The following is a 20,464-nucleotide window of genomic DNA, read 5'->3' as shown; positions in this document are numbered from 1 at the left end:
GAAAAATCAAAATACCTTATTTGAAGATGAAATGACAGTATAACTAAAAGTTTCAACCTAAAAAAAATTGGGTTAAAGAATTTGGCTAGCACAAATCCACAAAAAAATCACTTATGTGCTAATAATATATCAATAGACACCACAAAAATATTACATTGATTTGCTTAAATACCATCTTTTTAAAAATTATATCTACATGTAATTGGGGAAAATATAATAAGAAAGGAAATACATGTATATCTATAGCATATATAAGTTAATGAAAATAATAAGCTTGGATAACAAAACAAAGCTAGTTAGCTGGAGCAATAACACTTAAAAACATATATAATGTAATTAATACACATACATGTGAAATAACATTTTTAATGGTTTTTTTAGGCAATTTTTTCTCTTTATTTGATTTTTTAAAATTCCTCAGGGGATCTTAGTTTTTTGTGTATTGTGAACCTTCATTTGACAATCTGGTGAAGCTAATGATCCCTGCTCAGAATAATGTTTTAAAATGTATTTCAAAGGCAGCTAGGTGGCACAGTGGATAGAGAACTGACCCTGGAGTCAGATGGGTTTGAGTTCAAATCAAGCCTCAGACATATTAGCTATGAGACTCTGGATAAGTTAATTACCTTCTACTGGTCTCAGTTTCCTCATTTGTAGGTGGAGATAATTGAAGCACCTACATCCCAGGATTGTTGTGAAGATCAAATGAGGTGGTATTTGTAAAGAACTTTTCAAACACTATATAAATACTAGATTTGAAATAAAATGTATGAGATTATAAAGAAAACCAATTATATTGAAACAATTATAAAATATATTTTTAAAAATTCATGGACCCCAGATGAAAACTCCTGCCCTATAAATAGGCATTATGAATCCTATTTTACAAAGAAGGAAAATGAAGTGAAGAGACTTACCCAAGGCAATACTGGTCCCATTGAAATCTCAAGCTAGGGTATTACTATGTACTTTGGGGAAAGTACTAGAATCTATACTTTAGGACTAGCAAGAGCCTTGGCTTGGGCATCCTGCCATCTTTTGAGCAGGATCACAAGGATAGGTACTGGTCATTTGATTTCTTTTGCCATCTGGACTCTGCAGCTGGATTTTGCTTCATGGGATGATGCCACATGTTTCTGCCATAAAACGCCATTGTTGATGGAGAAGTGAGAGGAAAAAGAGGCAAATCCATTAATTTTGAAACTTTTCAAAGACACCAAAAAACAAAACTACAAATTGGTTTCTCAAATATGGCTATAAAACTGCTAAACAAAATACTAGCTAATAGAGTAATATATTTGTTAAATTGTCCATCATGACCAAGAAGGATCTGTATCCATTCTACTGCTTATTATACTTCTAAGAGATACAAGTCCTTAAAAGCTGGGTTCTTCCATTTATGTTTCTTTCCCCCCCCCAACTAATTCTAGTGCTCAATTCCCAGCAAGGTTGGCCACTTAGATTTTAAGCTCTTGGCCTCTTCCATTTGCTCTGGTCTCTGCCTGGAGAAGAGAGAGCTAAGGTAAGCCCCTTGTCTTGGTAGAGCCTGATCCTTTCTCAGGCAAATAAGCTTACCCTTTCAAACTTCAAAGTCAAACTCTGGAAGAGGCAAGTTCTTAGGTCTCATTGTCTATGGGTCCCTTATATTCCTCAATTTCATCAAGTCCCTGATTCAGCCCCTTGTATAGACGGGTTTCAAGCAAACCCTAGAAATGTCTCCAACCAAATCACATGCCTTCCTACAGATTGATTTTCCCAATACTCTTTCCAAGATTGTTTCATCTTTTTAATAAAATAGGTAACAGAGACTAGACCAAATGTGAATGCCAGAGCCATAATCAGCAAATTTTGTTCCTCTAACAAAAGGTCGGGGATTCTGCCTCTATACACCCCTATGTTTATTTGCTCTTGGGGAGAGGGGGAGGACTGAGATAGGGATCCAAAAGAAGAAAGTCTACCCCAGGACTAAAGGAGACTTCTTCCCTGCTAAAGGGAAAGGAAGGAAGGCAACTAAGTGGCTCAGTGGATTGAGAGCCAGACCCAAAGATGGGAGGTCCTGGGATCAAATCTGGCTTCAGACACTTCTTAGCTGTGTGACCCTGGACAGATCTCTTAATCCGTTGGAACCAATGCACAGTATTGATTCTAAGACAGTAGGCTTTAAAAAATAAATGGAAAGGAAGTGTTCCCTGGATGAAGTCACCATAAGCTTGGTGAGTAGGGGAAGAATCAAGCTTCGGGAAGGTGCTGCTGATGGCCTCTAAATTTTTCACTTTGGAGCAAAGTTCTGTAGCCCCACTCTATTTACAGTCCTGGGATATGTGCATAGGTGTGATCTCTGAGTGTCCGTGTCCTCAGAGTTATCAGTGAAATATTAATGATCTCTCTGATGATCACATTCTGCCAGTTCAGGAAAAGGAGGCTTCATAATAAGACTGACAAGGGTCCTTAGGCAACATATGTCACCAATGGGCTCTGGCTGACTTCTGAAGATAAATGAAATGACCTGAAACAGTTCCATTTACCATAGCACAAAGCTGTTCAATCTACCCACAGCCTAGCTCAATCAATACCAAAAAGCTAGGGACAAAGCTGACAATTCCTACATCCAAAGCTCTCGTCCATCATACACACTCTTGGCCACTCAGCTGTAGTTTTAAAACAGGTTGGCAATTACCTAATTATCCTTCTTCATCCTGACTTTCCTAACGTTACTCAGAACTTCTTACCAGGCTTCTATTGAAGAGACAGCAAATAGATATTACAGGCAACTTATCAGCTATGTGGTCTTAGGGAAATCACCTAATCTTTCTAAGCCTCAGTTTCCTCAGATGCAATCTGGGGATAAAAAATCCTGTAGTATCTATTTGATGTGTAGGAAATACTATTTTTAATGTTAAAGTATTAATAAATGCCATCATTATCTTCTCATCTTTATGTTTTATGCACCTCAGTTGGAAATTGTCTAGGGGCAAGACATCTTATCCTTCTATATTGAAGTTTAGGTAAGCTGTTCTACAGGCAGATATAATAATAATTTTTGTAACTCAAAACAAATAAAGTAGTCAATAAAAGAAGTTGATACAAGCCCATTTTCTATAGACTCACTGAAGTTAAAGGGGCAAAAATATGACAGGGAGGTTATGTACTTCTTCCTATTCCCACATACTATTGATTTCTTTTCACCAGGTCTTCATGTTTGGAGAGCTTTTCTTCCCAGGCAGTTTAGAGGATATGAATGTTTGGCAGAATATCAATGAAAATATTTAAACATTTTTATATACGACCATTCTTTTTTTTTGGGGGGGGAAACAATAGCAATAATTTTATCTGTGATAATGCTCTGGTTTTTATTATAGTTTAAATAGTGAATACTTAAGGAAAATGGAGGTCTGTTTTGTAAAATGGGCATTTATTGTCTTAGTTTATGAAGGATATCAGCATCTAGTGAATTATCTGACCCTTTGATCATGTCTTTCTTGGTATTTGGTAGACACTAAATTTTTACAAACTGCAATATATAGCCACTGTTTCTTTGATGTCCTTGAAAAGCTTGTTATTTAGTTGTGGGTCCTTAAAGCAAACTCAACTAATATAGTAACTTTCTGATTAAATTGTTACTGATAGAACTTTTTAAATAATATTTTATTTTTTCCCAATTACATATAAAAATAATTTTTAACATTCTTTTTTTTTTAAGTTCCAAATTCTCTGCTCTCTCCCACCCTTTCTTCACCCTTCTCTATCTTCTCCCTCCCTGAGAAGGTAAGCAATCTGATATGTGGAATCATATAAAACATTTTCCTATATGAGTCATTTTGTGGAAGAGATCTCAAATGAAAGAAGGAAAGTGAGATATAGTATGTTTTGGTCTGCATACAGAGCCCATCAGTTCTTTTGCTGGAGGCATTTTTCATCATGTCTTTGCGATTGTCCTGGATCATTGTATTTCTGCGGTCACTGATACTTGTTTATTGAATAGCATCTCTATCACTATGGAGGGAACATTCTTCTCCCAATAGGTCCCTATATCTTTTTTGAAAGGAGAGAATCACATTTAATCATTTGTTCTCCAGGACCAAGATTGGTCATTATAGTTGCTAGATCATATAGCAAGAACTTAATAAATATTTGTTGACTTGGTGGCTTCTTTTTCATTTACATTACTATAGTCATTGTGGATCTCATTCTCTTGATTCTATATATTGGTTCATTTAAGTCTTCCCATGTTTCTATGAATCCTTCATATTTTTGTTTCTATTTATGTTCAAAAATCATAGTTTTTGTGTTTTTTTTTTGGCCATTTCCAATCAACATATACTTTGTTTCTTGGATTTTGCTGCCACAAAAGTGATGCTATGAAGATTTTGGTTCATGTGGATGACTCTCTATCTTTAATCTCTTTGGGGATAGACACGGTCTGATGAACTTCAGCTCAAAAGGAGGTGGTTTGTTTTTTTTTAAACTAAAGAGCTTCTAATTAAGGTATCTAAAATTGAGGTGAAGTCACCACCTGAGAGGGGCACATATTCAATGATGCAAGGAAGCCACAACAGATTTTCTGACTATTCTATCCCTTCCCCCTCTTCAATCTTGCATCCATCCAACCATCCATCCCCCTGTCCACCCACTTATTCAAACTTTGTTACAGTTGGTTGGCTTCTAAAATAAATAACTCAAATATTTAGTGAGTCTCTGAGGATAAACTGTTTATGCTCTTTTTTCTTTTTTGTTTTTACCACTTCAGAATTCTGGCATTCCAAATAGCAAATCCTCTTGTTATAATGAATAAGCTCTGTGGAGAGCTAAAGCCTGTTAGGTGGGGGAGAGGGGGTTGGAGTTGGGAAAGGGGAGAGATTTTTTTTTCCTGGAGAAAGCTACTCTGATTGATTTTCTTCCCTTGCCATCTTCTGAAAGGTCTGTCAAAAGCGACAGTTGTGTAACTGAAGGCCATAAATCATCCCCCAGCTGCTAAGAGAGCCAAATTCTCTCAAACTAGGCAAAATTGATAGCAAATGTGATCAGCAGTAATGAGAGAATTAATAAGCCACCCTTCCCTTCCCCCCCCCCCCCACTGGTGTTACTAACAGTAGCAGCTGGACAATTAAGAGGAAATTCAAGAGGCATTTTTTTTCTCTTTCTGGGGAATTTAGGGAGTCTCAAGGCAAAGAGAACATGGCAGGCAATGCCATGGAAAGATTGACAGTAAAGAGAGTTGGGTGGGTTTGTGTTCTGGGCACTGAGATAGCTCAATTACTTAGAAAATGGGCCTTCTACATTGGAAATTTCCAGTATAACCCCTACCCAAGTCAGTTAGTTTTATACTCAGAAGTTCTACAGTCATGGCCTAGCTATCCTTCACCTTTAAAGAAATTATTTTGCAAACCCTCATGAAGTAAACCCAAATTCAAGTCAATGTGTAATTAGAAAATCTTGTACCCTTGAACTTCATCTCCCAGCATCCCCTTCCCTTTCTTCATGCTCCACCTCATTTTTCAGCTTCCTTTTCTTGTGTTGTCTTCCCCCTCCAGAATGTAAGCTCCTCAAGGACAGGGACTGTCTTTCTACTTATATTTGCATCTTAAGTACTTGGAATAGTGCCTGGCACATAGAAAGTGATGGATGAAAAATGCTTTGTAAAATCTTGAGGTGTATAGAAATGGGAACTATGATTAGCATCCTGGAGAAGTGCTGGGTGGTACAAAGGATCCTGAGCTGGTCTCAGAGTCAAGGAGATTTGAGTTAAAATCTAATCTCTGAGATATTCTGGCCTTGTGACCCTAGATAGGTCACTTCTTAGGACCTTAGGCAACTCTCTAAGCATTTAAGTCCTGGAGAAAGGACCAATTGATATTGATAGAAGCAGTTTCCTCATCCCAGAATTCTGGGCACCAGTGAAATCGTAGATTTTCTTCCCTTCCCTATTATCCCCCACATTACTTAGCAGAGAACTTTGAACATAGTAGCTATAATAAAATTTGTTGTAAAATGAATGAATGAATTAATGAATGAATGAATGAACAAATGCTCAATCTGCCAGCAAGCCATGGGGATTTCTGCACTCTAACCCCCATGGAATGAACCAACCTTGCCCAGACTCGATTAATCTCCTTGGCTGCTGGGTTACTTCCTTTAATTTTTCAGGGCTTAATTTTCCTGTAATTTGGAATGTTTGCAAATATAAACCTGACCATTCCTCACAGATAATGAAAAGCAAGGCGCGAATAGAGCTCCAGCTGTGAATGGCCTTGGAAGGGGTCATTCTTAATTCCCACTGAAAAGGAAAAATTGAGTTAGCATTGATGTGTCAACCACAGCGTTGGCTCCATTAACTCCCCAGAAGGAGAGAGTTGATTACGGTATCAGCCAAGCTCACTGGGTTGCCAGGAGGCAGGCAGGGCATGTCTGTCTTATGCATTTTCATTAACGGGCAGTGCCTCAGTGTTCTTTCATCCTTAGGCAGGCTATACCAGGCATATCCTAGCACAAATTGACAGGAAACTACATTTTCTGGGATCCACAATCCTTCTTGAACCATGAGCTTGAATTTTATCCTACACTATGAGGAATATCTTGGGCAAATCAGTGCAGCTCAACTGAGAGCCTTGGGGTCCTCTTCATTAAGAGGAGAGGAATAAAGCAAGTCAGACCACCCAGAAAGTGACTCAGAATTGAATATTTTAAAAACAACAAGAAGAATGAAGTTGGCTTCTTCCCCACCCTAGAATTGACAAACATGAATAAGGACCCAGACTTGGAAGTCTTGGTATCCTGTTTAATTTTAACCAACCCCACTCCCCACCCCCAAGCAAAACTGCAAAGGAGATCCTTTCATTCCATGGCTCCCCCCCAAAGCTCTTGGAAATGTCTTGGTAAGCCACTGAGATACCCCAAGCCCTGCAGGAGCTACTCAAGCTACTGGGAACTACTCCCAAACAATGAACACACACACACACACACACACACACACACACACACACAACCCCTGGAGCTCAGTCAATTGTGGCAGAAATAATTCTTTAAGATCTCTCTTCATTGGCAAACAAACCACTGACCCTCACTTTGTATAACATATATGTAAAAGTAATTTCCCCTGTATCTTTAGGCTTCATTCATTCAGAATTTCTTTTAAGAGGAAATGAAGTAAGTTAATAAATGGCTTGGCCTTTTCAACGTTAGTCAAGCTTCATGCTACTTAAAAAATTATTCATGCTTTTTGTTTTTTATTCCAGTCACTACTCCATATTGTCCCTTTGTCACCTTCCCCATCACCAGTCAACCTTCCCTTGCAACAAAGAAAAATAATTAAACTAGGCTAACCAAAAAAAACAACAACAAAAAACCAATTGCCTGACATCACATATAGCATTCCACACTTGCAATCCTGCACCTCTCCAGGAAGAACAGAGAAAAATGGATTTTATCATCTGGTTCATTTCATCTGAGTTTGCTACAGTTTAGTGCTCTTTTCACTTATATTGTTAGCGAATATATGGTTCTGATTATTTTGCTCTGCATACAACCCTTCCTATGGACTCCCCATCTTTTCTTCCAGAGCAACAATATTTGATTGTGTTCGATTGCCACAATTTGTTCAGCCAGGCTACAATTGATGGGCACCTAGCATCACAGAATTTCAAAAGAGAGTCCCTTCTTCATCACAGACCCCAAGGTCATCCATTGCTTTAAAGACTCTCAGGGAGGAAGAATGCCAGGCATCTATTTGTCAAGGGAGAATGCACTGCCTCCTAAGGCAGCCCATTCACTTTGGGATAATTTCGTTCCTGGGGAAAAAAAGCTTACATTTGCATCTTTTGCATCTTCTATTCACTGCTTCTACTTCTGCTTTCTGGAGCCAAAAAAAATTGCAGTCATGCGGCATACCTTCAACTACTCAAGTATAGCTTTGATCCCCTACCCAAGTCTTCTCTAGTCTAGACATACCATTTTCTTCAACTGATCTTCATGTGGCATCAGCTCAAAGTCTTTCATCATCCTGGTTTTTCTTTTCTGGATGCTTCCTGAGGCCCTTTGGAAAATCTAGTACTCAGCCCTGAAAAAAATCTTCCAGATGTGGTCTGACTAGGGCAGAGTGCAGTGGGATCAACATCTCCACCTTTGACGTAGCCCAAGATGGAATTAGTTTTTCCCACTGCCATGTCATATTATTGACTCATTCTGATGGCAGTCCAGAGAAAACTACATTTTTTTTCAGATCAACTCAATCTTTTTTTCATTAAGGAAGCTGATTTCTATGTTTAATTCAATTCTATTTTTTGCTATTTAGTTCAGTCCAATTTTCTAGTCTGTCAGGATCCTTTTAGATCTTTCCCTGTCACTCAGTGTGTTGGTTACAACTCTTCTAGCATTAAAAAAAAACACCTCTTACCTTCCATCTTAGAATCAATATTGGTATTGGTTCCAAGGCAGAGGAGCAGTAAGGTTTAGGCAATGGGCTTAAGTGACTTTCCCAGGGTCACACAGTTAGGAAGTATCTGAGGCCAGATTTGAAATTAGGACCTCCAGTTAGCATTTTTCCCTTAATTTTTTTGCTATGACTTTTCTCTCTGCTTTGCTATTTTCTTAAACAACAAAGCTGTGTTAAGATTTCTCATTCATAATAACACATCATCCTTATTTGTTTATACATTTTGGAGTTTCCCTAACTTTCCAGTCTGATCTCATCTTATTCCTTTTCATGTGCTCTGTGGTTCAGCTTTACTGGCCCTTGTCCTTAGGAAGCCATACTTTGTTCATAGAGGTCAAGGAAGAGAATCTTCTTTGTTTAGGAAATCAGGAATTTACCATCTTTCCTGTTTAGGTTTTTTCCTTAGGGATGAAATAGAAGTTCATCTTTTTTTTTTCAGAAAAAGGGGGAATTCTTTGGGCATACTCAGAAGTATAGACCTCGAGAGGGAGTGAGTTCCCCATTACTAAAGGTTATCAAGAAGAGACTGAATAGATACTTTCTGAGGAGAATGTGACAGAGATTCTTGTTCAGGGGGCAAGGCAGATTTGATAACCTGCAAGATCTGTTCCAATTCTGAGTTTCTATTATTCTTCAAGGTTTGTAAAATTTCTTCAGGTGTCACAACGGGTCCTGGTCATAAAAGGTTTGGGAAGAGCAAGAACCTAAACTAGTCAAAATTATGCCCAGAGCAAATTCATTTGGGGGAAGGAGAGAGAGAAAGGAGAAAAGGGGCTACCAGAGAACAGTTGCACCATGGAAGGATAAGCCCTAGAAAAAGGGCAGCCCACCTGTTAGACATCCCAATTCCTCAAATTGGCGGGGAAAAGGAGTTTGTTGTTTTGGGAGTCTGTCTCATGCCTTTGGAGGCACAGGGAAGATGGTCGTCAGACAGGAAACATGGAAGAATATTGCCCAAGGAAGAAGCATGCTCTCATTGGATGTCAGAGCTCAGAGACAAAATATTTCACCTAGGTTTGCCATAGTTCTGGGAAATACTTCAGCTTTTATCATGGGAACCCAAAGTGAATCTGAGAAATGGCTTTTATTGCCTTTTTTGGTTTTTCTTTTATTTCTTTAAAAAATTCTGAATTTGACAATTCAGCTAGGTAAAGCTGTAGATAAAGTATTAGATCTAGAGTTAGATCTAGTTAGACCTGAGTTCAAATCCAGCATCAAATACTTTCTACTTACATGGTTTTGGGCAAGTCATTTAGTCACTCAGTTTCTTCAACTATAAAATGAGGATAAAAATAACATTTACCTCCCAGAATTACTGTGAGGATGAGATGAGATAATATCTATCAAGCATATATCATAGAATCTGACATAAAAAGGCAATTACTACTACAAATAAATGCTTATTCCCTTTCCTTCTCTTCTGTTTCCAAACTAAATAAGCATTTCCAAATGTAGTGGAAAAAAAGAGGATTGACATGAAACTGAATCTTTATCTTATAAATCTTGCTTTTTCTCTTAAATATATAATAAGTTCAACATATAACTGTCAAAGCTGCCCTGATTGTTTCCTTTTGGCCTTCCTTCTCTTACATGTATTTTTAAAATGCTTCAATACCTTTCTTCCTTCTGTGTTTTCTTTCTTTCTTTCTTTCTTTCTTTCTTTCTTTCTTTCTTTCTTTCTTTCTTTCTTTCTTTCTTTCTTTCTTTCTTTCTTTCTTTCTTTCTTTCTTTCTTTCTTTCTTTCTTTCTTTCTTTCTTTCTTTCTCAAAGTTCAAAACATATCAACACATTAGCCATGCTGGACAATGTGTGACTTCATTCTGCACCTAAAGTCAACCACCTCTTTGGTGAGGTCTGAGACATATTTGGGGAGAATGTTCAGAGGTGTGAACGTGAATGACTCCAAAAGCCTACTGTAGCTGTTATCATTTCCCAGGGCCTTCACCTAACTATAAGTATTCTAAGGCAATGGGTCAAACTTTCATGTCTTCTTTTGCCATGGACATCATCACCTGCTAGTAATTTATTGGGAGAGTTTGAACATTTTTCTGCTGCTTTATCAGTTGACAGTAGTGTCATGGCGGCCTGGCCATTGAAAGTCTAGTTCTTATGAGCATGTGTAACACATTCTACTTGATGCAATTCCCCAAGAGGAAGTTGGGTGAACCTGCTTCTGGGCTTAAGCAGGGGACTGAGGAGGGAGGAACACTTTTCCCCTTTAGAACACACAGATATTCTGTATCTATTTTCTCTCTGTAAAGAAAATCCAGATTGGCTCTGATTGACTGCTGGACCTGACCTCATTTTGCATGCAAAAGCTTGCTAAAATGATATATCTCTTGAGTGATGAGGTCCCCCAGATTCCTATTTGCAAATGATATTCTGCTGATTGCATCAATCCTGAAACATGTCCGAGTCTCTTAAATGAGGTCCATAATCATTTAACAGAGACTTGTTTAACTAACCTAAGTGGAAGAAGACTGCCCAGTGTTTAAACTTTGATAAAACAATTAGATGACAATAGGATCCATCTAATATGAACAGACATGGCAGATTGATGATGAATTGTGGAAGAGTAGGCTAGATTTACCAAACTGTGAAAATAGAGGCTGCTGTTTTTGATGGTTAATTATTTTCAATTATATAGAAAACCTTTAAAATTTTATTTTTGGTTAGTTTCTTATGTAATATGATGGGGGAGCAATCAACATCTCTTTTGTACTTACAGAAGACTTTTTTTGACCATTGATCTATATTGGAATTTAAGTAAAGTGCTAATGGAGATAACTCCCTAAAATACAGACTAACAATTCTTAAATAGACACATATTAAATTTCCTCTGAGCCACTGTGATATATACCTGTAATAGAATATCTTAATGACTCATTTAATCACTTTGGGTTCTAAATCTCTTTGTGTGAAGGACTAGAAACCCCAATCCCTAACCTTTTGGAAACATTAATAATCAATAAAAATCAACATAAACACTCACTGTATACTAAGCATTTTGCTAAGCAATGGAATAATAAAAGTTGTATTCCAAATGTGGGAATGTTATATTTATTTATCTTTTAAATTTAAGTTAATTTATTTAGTCAATTTAGAACATTATTCCTTGGTTACAAGAATTATATTATTTTCCTCCCTCCCCTCCCCCCACCCTTCCCGCACCTGACATGCAATTCCACTGGGTATTACATGTGTCCTTGATCACAACCTATTTCCATGTTGTTGGTGTTTGCATTAGGATGTTCATTTAGAATCTACATCCCCAACCATATCCCTTCAACCCATGTATTGAAGCAGTTGTTTTTCTTCTGTGTTTCTATACCCACAGTTTTTCCTCTGAATGTGGATAGTGTTCTTTCTCATAGATCCCTCTGATTTGTTCAGGATCACTGCATTGCCACTAATGGAGAAGTCCATTACATTCAATTGTGCCACAGTGTATTCATCTCTGTGTACAATGTTCTCCTGGTTCTGTTCCTTTCACTCTGCATCAATTCCTGGAGATCATTCTAGTTCCCATGGAATTCCTCCACTTTATTATTCCTTTTAGCACAATAGTATTCCATCACCAACATATACCACAATTTGTTCAGCCATTCCCCAATTGGAGGGCATCCCCTCATTTTCCAATTTTTGGCCACCACAAAGAGTGCAGCTATGAATATTCTTGTACAAGTCTTTTTCCTTATTATCTCTTTGGGGTACAAACCCAGCAGTGCTATGGCTGGATCAAAGGGCAGACAGTCTTTTATCTCCCTTTGGGCATAGTTCCAAATTGCCCTCCAGAATGGTTGGATTAATTCACAACTCCACCAGCAATGAATTAATCTCCCTACTTTGCCGCATCCCCTCCAGTATTCATTACTTTCCTTTGCTGTCATTTAGCCAATTTGCTAGGTGTGAGGTGACACCTCAGAGTTGTTTTGATTTGCATCTCTCTGATTATAAGAGATTTAGAACACTTTTTCATGTGCTTATTAATACTTTTGATTTCTTTAACTGAAAATTACCTATTCATGTCCCTTACCCATTTATCAATTGGGAAATGGCTTGATTTTTTGTACAATTGATTTAGCTCTTTATAAATTTGAGTAATTAGACCTTTGTCAGAGGTTTTTATTATGAGGATTGTTTCCCAATTGGTTGCTTCCCTTCTAATTTTGGATGCATTAGTTTTGTTTTTACAAAACCTTTTTAATTTGATGTAATCAAAATGATTGATTTTACATTTTATGATTTTTTTCTAGCTCTTGCTTGGTTTTAAAGTCTTTCCCAAAGGTCTGACATGTATACTATTCTATGTTCACCTAATTTGCTTATAGTTTCCTTCTTTATGTTCAGGTCATTCACCCATTCTGAGTTTATCTTGGTATAAGGTGTGAGGTGTTGATCCAAACCTAATATCTTCCATATTGTCTTCCAATTTTCCCAGCATTTTTTATCAAATAGTGGATTTTGGTCCCAAAAGCTAGGATCTTTGGACTTATCATAGATTGTCTTGCTGAGGTCACTTACCCCATGTCTATTCTACTGGTCCTCCTCTCTGTCTCTTAGCCAGTACCAAATTGTTTTGATGACCACTCTTTATAGTATAGTTTGAGATCTGGGACTGCAAGGCCACCTTGCTTCGCATTTTATTCCTCATGATTTCCCTGGATATCCTTGATCTTTTGTTCTTCCAAATGAATTTTGTTATGGTTTTTTCTAATTCAGTAAAAAAGTTTTTTGGTAGTTCAATAGGTATGGCACTGAATAAGTAATTTGGAATGTTATATTTAAAAAGAGGAAAATATGAATGAATCTCATGCTTTAAGATCCAAAAATATTCCTTTTCATTGAAATCATCATTTCTCTTCTTTAGAAAGAGCCAGGGATTATTTGCACAAGACTGGAAGGTTTATTGTGATTGGTGGAATTGTTTCTCCTGTCCACGACTCCTATGGAAAACAGGTAGGCACTCTTTCTTTTGGCTTGGTTTTCTTGCCCTGCCCCTGAAAGAAAAAGCTGGCACAATAATTAAGATTTTGTGAAGAGTAAAAATGTGGAAACTCCCATCCCAGGCCTCATCTCTGAAGTGCAATAGAACCTGATTGAAAGGGTAATGGGGCCAGCAGCTGGGAGAAAGCAGATGCCAACTCCTCTTAGAGATGAGGCATCAGCTTCACGGTGCCAAGCTGAGTCAGTACTAATTAGAAGAGAGCCCAGTGCACCTGGTAAGCAGAAGTTGGGGTGGCTTCCAAACCTGAGGCAAATGCAACAGTTTTGGGGAAGAGCCAGTATTCCAGGGGTTAACTTCCTTTCTGCAGACAAGAAAGCTCTGTGGATTGGATTCCTGTTTTCTGGAAACCCAGTTTAGGAGGGATATCTCAGTTCCTCCCTGCTGTGTATCCCAGAAATCTTCCAGATTCTTTTTTCTAAGGAGGAAAACTGAGATCTTTTTGAGTTCCCATGATGCTCCTCCTCCCGGGGTCCCTTTTCTCTTCCAATCCCATTGTCATCATCTGATTTGTCTGATGCAGAGACACACAATAGCCCAGATTGAACAGAAGGACAAAGAAGTGTTTGTTGGTTGGGTACAGAGTATACTTGCTGAATAAATATTGACTAATGGATGGGATTCTGGGATTTTTTCCAGGGGATAGGTATTCTTCTGAATTTCCTTTGCTTCTTTCCTACTCTACTCCTATTCTAAGACCAATGAGGATGAACAAATAAGACAGATATTGCAGATGGTGGAAGCTCAGCAAAATCCTTAGTCCAGGAGGAGTATTCCTTTAATTGATATGACTTGGGATCAAATATAATAATCCATGAGGTCTTATATTTTGGAAAAGAAGAGTAGGAGAGCTCTGGAGGAAATAGCACAAGGACAGGTCATGTCCCCTATGCCCAGAATGTTCTTCTTCCCCACCTCAATCTCTTAGAACTCCATGGCTTCCTTCAAGACTCGGTTCAGATACCCCTCTCTCTGCAACTATCCTTTTTCAAGTCTTTCCTAGATGCTAATGCCTTCCTCTCAGTTTACCCTCCTTCTCTATATGTATCTTATAGGCACCAATTTAAGAAAACATTGGCTCTCCCATTAGAATGTAAGCTCTTTTTGAGGGCAGGGGTTCTTTTACCTTTTCTTTGAATTACTAGTATGTAGCACTATGGCCACAGCACTGTGGTTCATGGGAAACATTTGATTCATTGATTGATAAGGAAATTTTCTAATGATTGCTTTGATTTTCCCCAGGGTCTGGTGTCCAGCCGACATCGCTTGATCATGTGCCAACTGGCTGTCCAATCTTCTGATTGGATCAGGTAGGATGAAACTGACTGATGCCCTCCAGCAGAGACAAAAGGTGGCAGGTAGCAAAGGGAGGCAGAAAGGAAAAGAGAGAAAGCAAGATAGATGGACAGAGACAAATAGACCCTGAACTCTTCTATCTAAGTTATCTAGGGACCTCAAAGGAGTAACAATCAAATTCATTCAGTCCAAACCTTGGCTGTCTCCTCAATACTCATGTAGCATGCCAATTTCCCATGGTCTAGATCCCTGAAAATCACTGATTGCCAGGTATTCCCTGCAAATCGCAATCCCAAGACTCTAGGATAACTCCTCTATTGAACTGTCAAGATTACCCATGGGCTCTGGATCAGGAAAAACAGGGGATCTTCAGGAGGCTTCCCTGGGCCAGCTTTGGCTCTCATTTAGGGTTCAGTGGATGGCATTCTTCTGAAGGTGATGGACCCTCAGGGATTCCAAACTGGTTTTTCTGGACTGGAGGTACAAGGTTTGAGGAGAATAGCCATTGACCTCACTCCCATCTCCTTTGTCAGACAACCACAATGCATAGATCTTGGCCTAAGAGTAGAGACATTATTATCTGTGAAGCTCACAGTATATAATTACAGAAAGCTTCCACTAATTATGCTAATTGTGCACAAAAAAGTTTCTATGGTTATAATTTGCATGAAAAGAGGGCCATCTCATAATGGCGTGCCATTTATCTTGCATTTCCTTTCCTGATGGAAGTAAAAATAAGTTGTACCTATAAGTTTCTGGGAAAGGATGGAGGATGATAGGAAATTGAACTCAATGAGAAGAAAGTAGGAAGAAGAGGGAGTCAACTGGGAGCAAGAGTGGAGGAGAGAAACGAAAAGGCAGATAGGTATATGCTTATACATATATGTGTGTGTAATGGTATCTATCTACTCCCCCTCTCTGTCTCTCTGTCTCTGCCTCTCTCTATCTCTCTGTTTCTTTCTCTATCTTTCTCTGTGTCTGTCTTTATCTTTCTCTATCTATCTTTCTATCTGTCTGTCTATCTGTCTGTCTGTCTTTCTATATCTGGAGATGATTATATCAGTGATTTTTGGGAAGAACATATAGATCAGTGCTTTGTCTTTTTCTTTTATTTCTTAGGGTTTAGACCCTATGATTTCATCCATGTTGTTGTTGTTTAGTAGATTAACTATATCCATATAAATCTTCATGGCCTCGTATGAGGTTTTCTTGGTAGAGATACTGGAATGGTGTGCCATTTCCTTCTCCAGATCATTTTACAGATGAGGAAACTGAGGCCAACAGGGTTAAATGACGTGCCCAGGCTCATACAGCTAGTAAGTGTAGAGAACTGGATTCTAGGATGGAAACTTCTTCCACTGAAACAGATCAACAATTCCTGTCATTTAGAAAGTTAAAGAATTGCTTTAGTGGCCTCAGATACTTCCCAGATGCGTGACCCTGGGCAAGTCACTTAACCCCCATTGCCAAGTCCTTATCCATCTTCTGCCTTGCAACCAATACACAATACTGTTTCTATGACAGAAGGTAAAGGTTTAAAGAAATTACTTGGGAACAGGTAACCCAGAAGTTAAGTGACTTACCCAGAGTTGCAGAGCTATTCTTTGTCTGGAGTAGAATTTGAACACAAGCTTTCCTTACTCTCTGACTGGGCTGAGCTTCCATAAGAATCCTCTAACTTCATGTCACACATTTTCATCCAAAAAGTTCAGGGTGCTTTCAGACTATCTTATTGAACCCTGTAAATCCAGGTGACATATTTAAGATAGACAGAACGCAGAGGAGGATGTGCGCTCAGAGAAGTCTTGATTCCATCTCTATCATGCAGAAGACCCAGAAGTGAGCCACAGTGAGAAATCAGATGTACCACTTCCTAGCACTCTGCCCCAGACAAAGTTGGGAGAGGCACATTCGTGGCTTGTGGGTTACTGGGAAGAAAACTAGACTCATGTTTATTAAATAATTGTCTGATTCTAGTGGATGCACCAGGGTCAGTAGGCTTGGTCAGAGCCACAGAGCTCCACAGTGTCAAGGAAATGAGATCTAGTCTCTGGCTCCAGCAGGAAGGCTGTCTGGAGGTGGCTCTGTGGGGGAGCCCGCTTCCCTGTGGTTTTGATGTCTGCACATGTCCACATCTCTATGAATATGCCTGGAAGAGTTGGTAGGGTGTGTGTGTGTGTGTGTGTGTGTGTGTGTGTGTGTGTGTGTGTGTGTGTGTGTGTGTGTGTGTGTAGGAGGGGGGCCTTTGGTATATGCATCCTCCCAAAGCATTTTTAATTAGTGAGATCACATCTCTGGAAACCTCAGGTAGGGAGGGGTAAAATCCTCTGCCACTAAGAAAATGTTTGAGAAGCTTCCCAATTTAGCAGCTCATTAAGTTTGCAATTAAGTCAGAGTGCTGTGTCAGGCCAGAACACCAGGATGATCCCTGCTCACTTCACAACCTGTCGACAAGCAGGGCAAGGGGAAATGCTGGGGAGCTCTATGGTTCACCCACAATCCTCTTCAGCTCAGAGGAGACAGCTCTGGACCTCAGACTGGGGAGGGGGGACAGGCTGGAGAAGCTAAATCCCAAAGGCTCATGCCTAGAGCAAGAAGCCAGGGACTTTAGAAAGGTATAGAATGGGGGACAGGCTGGAGAAGCTGAACCCCAAAGGCTCATACCTGGAGCAAGAAGCCAGGGACTTTAGAAAAGTACAGAATGGGGGACAGACTGGAGGAGCTGAACCCCAAAGGCTCACACCTGGAGCAAGAAGCCAGGGACTTTAGAAAGGTATAAAATGGGGGACAGGCTGGAGGAGCTGAACCCCAAAGGCTCACACCTGGAGCAAGAAGCCAGGGACTTTAGAAAGGTATAAAATGGGGGACAGGCTGGAGAAGCTGAATCCCAAAGGCTCATGCCTAGAGCAAGAAGCCAGGGACTTTAGAAAGGTATAGAATGGGGGACAGGCTGGAGAAGCTGAACCCCAAAGGCTCACACCTGGAGCAAGAAGCCAGGGACTTTAGAAAGGTATAGAATGGGGGACAGGCTGGAGGAGCTGAATCCTAAAGGCTCAAACCTAGAGCAAGAAGCCAGGGACTTTAGAAAGGTACAGAATGGGGGACAGGCTGGAGAAGCTGAACCCCAAAGGCTCATGCCTAGAGCAAGAAGCCAGGGACTTTAGAAAGGTACAGAATGGGGGACAGGCTGGAGGAGCTGAATCCCAATGGTTCATACCTAGATCCTAGATCAAAAATTCAGGGTCCTTAAAAAAGTATAGAATGGCAAATATCAGGAGCTCTCCCAGGAATTTCATCCCAGTATATTTTTCCTCTTTATAAGCCCCCCTTTTAAGCTTGCTATTTGATCTCTGGCTTTCTTTTTCCCTCTCTCCTCCTCCCTCTCTCTGCCCCCCACTCTGTCTCTGTCTCTCCCTTTTTCTATCTTCTCCCTCTTTCTCCCCTCCCTCTCTTCTCTTCTCTCTCTCCATCTTTCTCCTCTCTGTCTGCTGTCTACCCATCAGTCTCACCCTTCTTCCCCTCTTCTACCCCAGATTCTAAGTCAATTGCCAATATGGAAGTTAATATGGAGATATTCACTGGCTTTAAGAGCTGAGAATAGGCACCAAGATAAGGATGAAAAAGTGGAAATGAAAGGAAATCTTCTGATTTCTTGCAGGGTGGACCCCTGGGAGTGCTATCAGGATACATGGCAGACCACCTGCAGCGTTCTAGAACACCACCGGGACCTAATGAAGGTGAGCCATGGCTGTGTACACTGGGGGCCACAGTAGGGCCCAGTACCACAATGTTTCAGCTGGTAAGGGGAGACCATAGGTTGTTGGATCCTCGATCTGGAGCAGGAAGGGTCCTCACAGGCCATCTATTCTTATTCTCCTCATTTTGCTTTTGAGGCTATTGAGACCTGGGGAACTTAAGTGACCTGCCCAAAATTACAGGGGTAGAAGGCATCTGAGGTGGAGTGTGTACTTTTTTTTCTCCAAGATTGTCTCTCCTTATCTCACTCTGAGTGGAAGTGCAGCAGCCATTCATGAATCAATCCCAATATTGATAGGCAAAGGAACTTTAACTTGCTTTGCTTTTCCAAACTGGACTGGTTGACTTCTTCTTAGACAGCGGGGCAGTCTTTTTTGGGTAAGGGGTGGAGAGGGACTCACCATATTTGTGCTGAATTTATTTTTGATACCTAATCAGCTTGAGCCTAGCTGTGTCTCAGAACTTAAAAAAAATTTTTTTTATTCATTTAGAATATTTTCCATGGTTACATGATTCCCTCTATCTCAGTATTGTCTATCCTCTACAATGGTGTTAGAGTTCATGTAATTGGAGTCATAGTTCACAGATCACAGAAAGTCTGAGAATGTTGGATGATTCCATGGTAATTTTCTTCAGTGGAAACAGAGACCAGTGGTTCCATTCCTGTACACTGCTCCATCTTAGTGGTTCACATATATCCAGTATATCTTCTTTCCTCTCTGAAAGGCATCAGATGTGATAAGCTCAGGTAATGTTTCTGTCTTGGGCCTCTTGCCCAATTAGATGTGACTTGGTTCATCCAAACTACTCAGTCCCTCCAGTCATACTCAAATCTTTAGTCAGAAGCTTCCTTGAACGTTCTGACTTGCTGCCACTTCAAAGAACAACATACCTGGAATGCCTTCTTCTGACCTCTATTTCTTAGAATCCTTCAAGACTCATTTCCTTGTGAAGCTCTTTAATTAGACTAGAAGAGATCTGAAAGGCAATGTGTTATGGCAGAAAGAATATAGTCTCTGGAGACAATAAATATGGGTTCAGATCTTGCCTCTGTCACTTATTATTGCCATGTGACCTTAGATAATTATCTAGCATCTCTGGGCCTTACTTGCCACATCTGTAAACTGAGGTAGTCTCTTCTTACTCTAAATCCATGTATCCATAAAATTGAAGGCATTGGTTTAGATGTCCTCCAAGATCCCTTCTTACTAAAAATCTATGAATCTGTAAAATGAGGGGATTGGGTAAGATGTCCTCCAAGATCCCTTCTTGCTCTAAATCCATGTATCCATAAAATGAAGGGATTGGTTTAGATGTCCTCCAAGATCCCTTCTTACTAAAAATCTATGAATCTGTAAAATGAAGGGATTGGTTTAGATGTCCTCCAAGATCCCTTCTTACTAAAAATCTATGAATCTGTAAAATGAGGGGATTAGGTAAGATGTCCTCCAAGATCCCTTATAATCTATGAATCCATAAAATGAGGAGATTGAGTAAAATGTCCTCCAAGATTCCTTCTTGCTTTAATTCTATGAATCTATGAAATAAGGTGATTAGATTAGATGTCCTCCAATATCCCCCCCCCTTTTTTTTTCTAAATCCATGATCCATGATCCAATGAGATCCCTTCCAATTTTAAAATTCTACAATTCTGTGAAATACTGTGTTGGGGAAGATCCCTTCCTTGAGCTGTGTTCTACCACCACCACCACCACTTCACATACACACAAATGCAATGAGCTATCAATGACTATAATCACAAAATTATAGACTAATAGAATCTCCAAGATGGAAGGGACCTTCATCTACAGAGCTCCTCTCCACCAGCCTCTCATTTAGGCTGCTGGTCATCACAGGTCATAAAGAAATCAATGACCTTAAGCTTACTGACCAAATTCTCCCTTCTCCATCTCAATGGCCAGGCTATTCAGTCTTTTTTACTCCACAGGATGCTTCCATGTTTCTAAATTTGCCACAGG

General features: G+C 39.6%; 1 protein-coding gene across 2 annotated transcripts in view; it reads left to right on the top strand.

Moving 5' to 3' along the window:
- The window catches only part of NMNAT2 (nicotinamide nucleotide adenylyltransferase 2), a 230,124-nt gene that overhangs the window by 169,636 nt on the left and 40,024 nt on the right, over positions 1–20,464 (top strand). For both annotated transcript variants that reach the window (XM_016430000.2, XM_001366550.4), the window contains 3 exons: positions 13,299–13,387; positions 14,676–14,743; positions 18,388–18,466. In XM_016430000.2, the coding sequence (XP_016285486.1) occupies positions 13,299–13,387; positions 14,676–14,743; positions 18,388–18,466 (236 nt within the window). The remainder of the gene's footprint in view (positions 1–13,298; positions 13,388–14,675; positions 14,744–18,387; positions 18,467–20,464) is intronic.

Source organism: Monodelphis domestica, chromosome 2 (assembly GCF_027887165.1).
Source record: "Monodelphis domestica isolate mMonDom1 chromosome 2, mMonDom1.pri, whole genome shotgun sequence".
Taxonomy (NCBI): domain Eukaryota; kingdom Metazoa; phylum Chordata; class Mammalia; order Didelphimorphia; family Didelphidae; genus Monodelphis; species Monodelphis domestica.
This window is presented reverse-complemented; position numbering and strand designations above follow the sequence as displayed.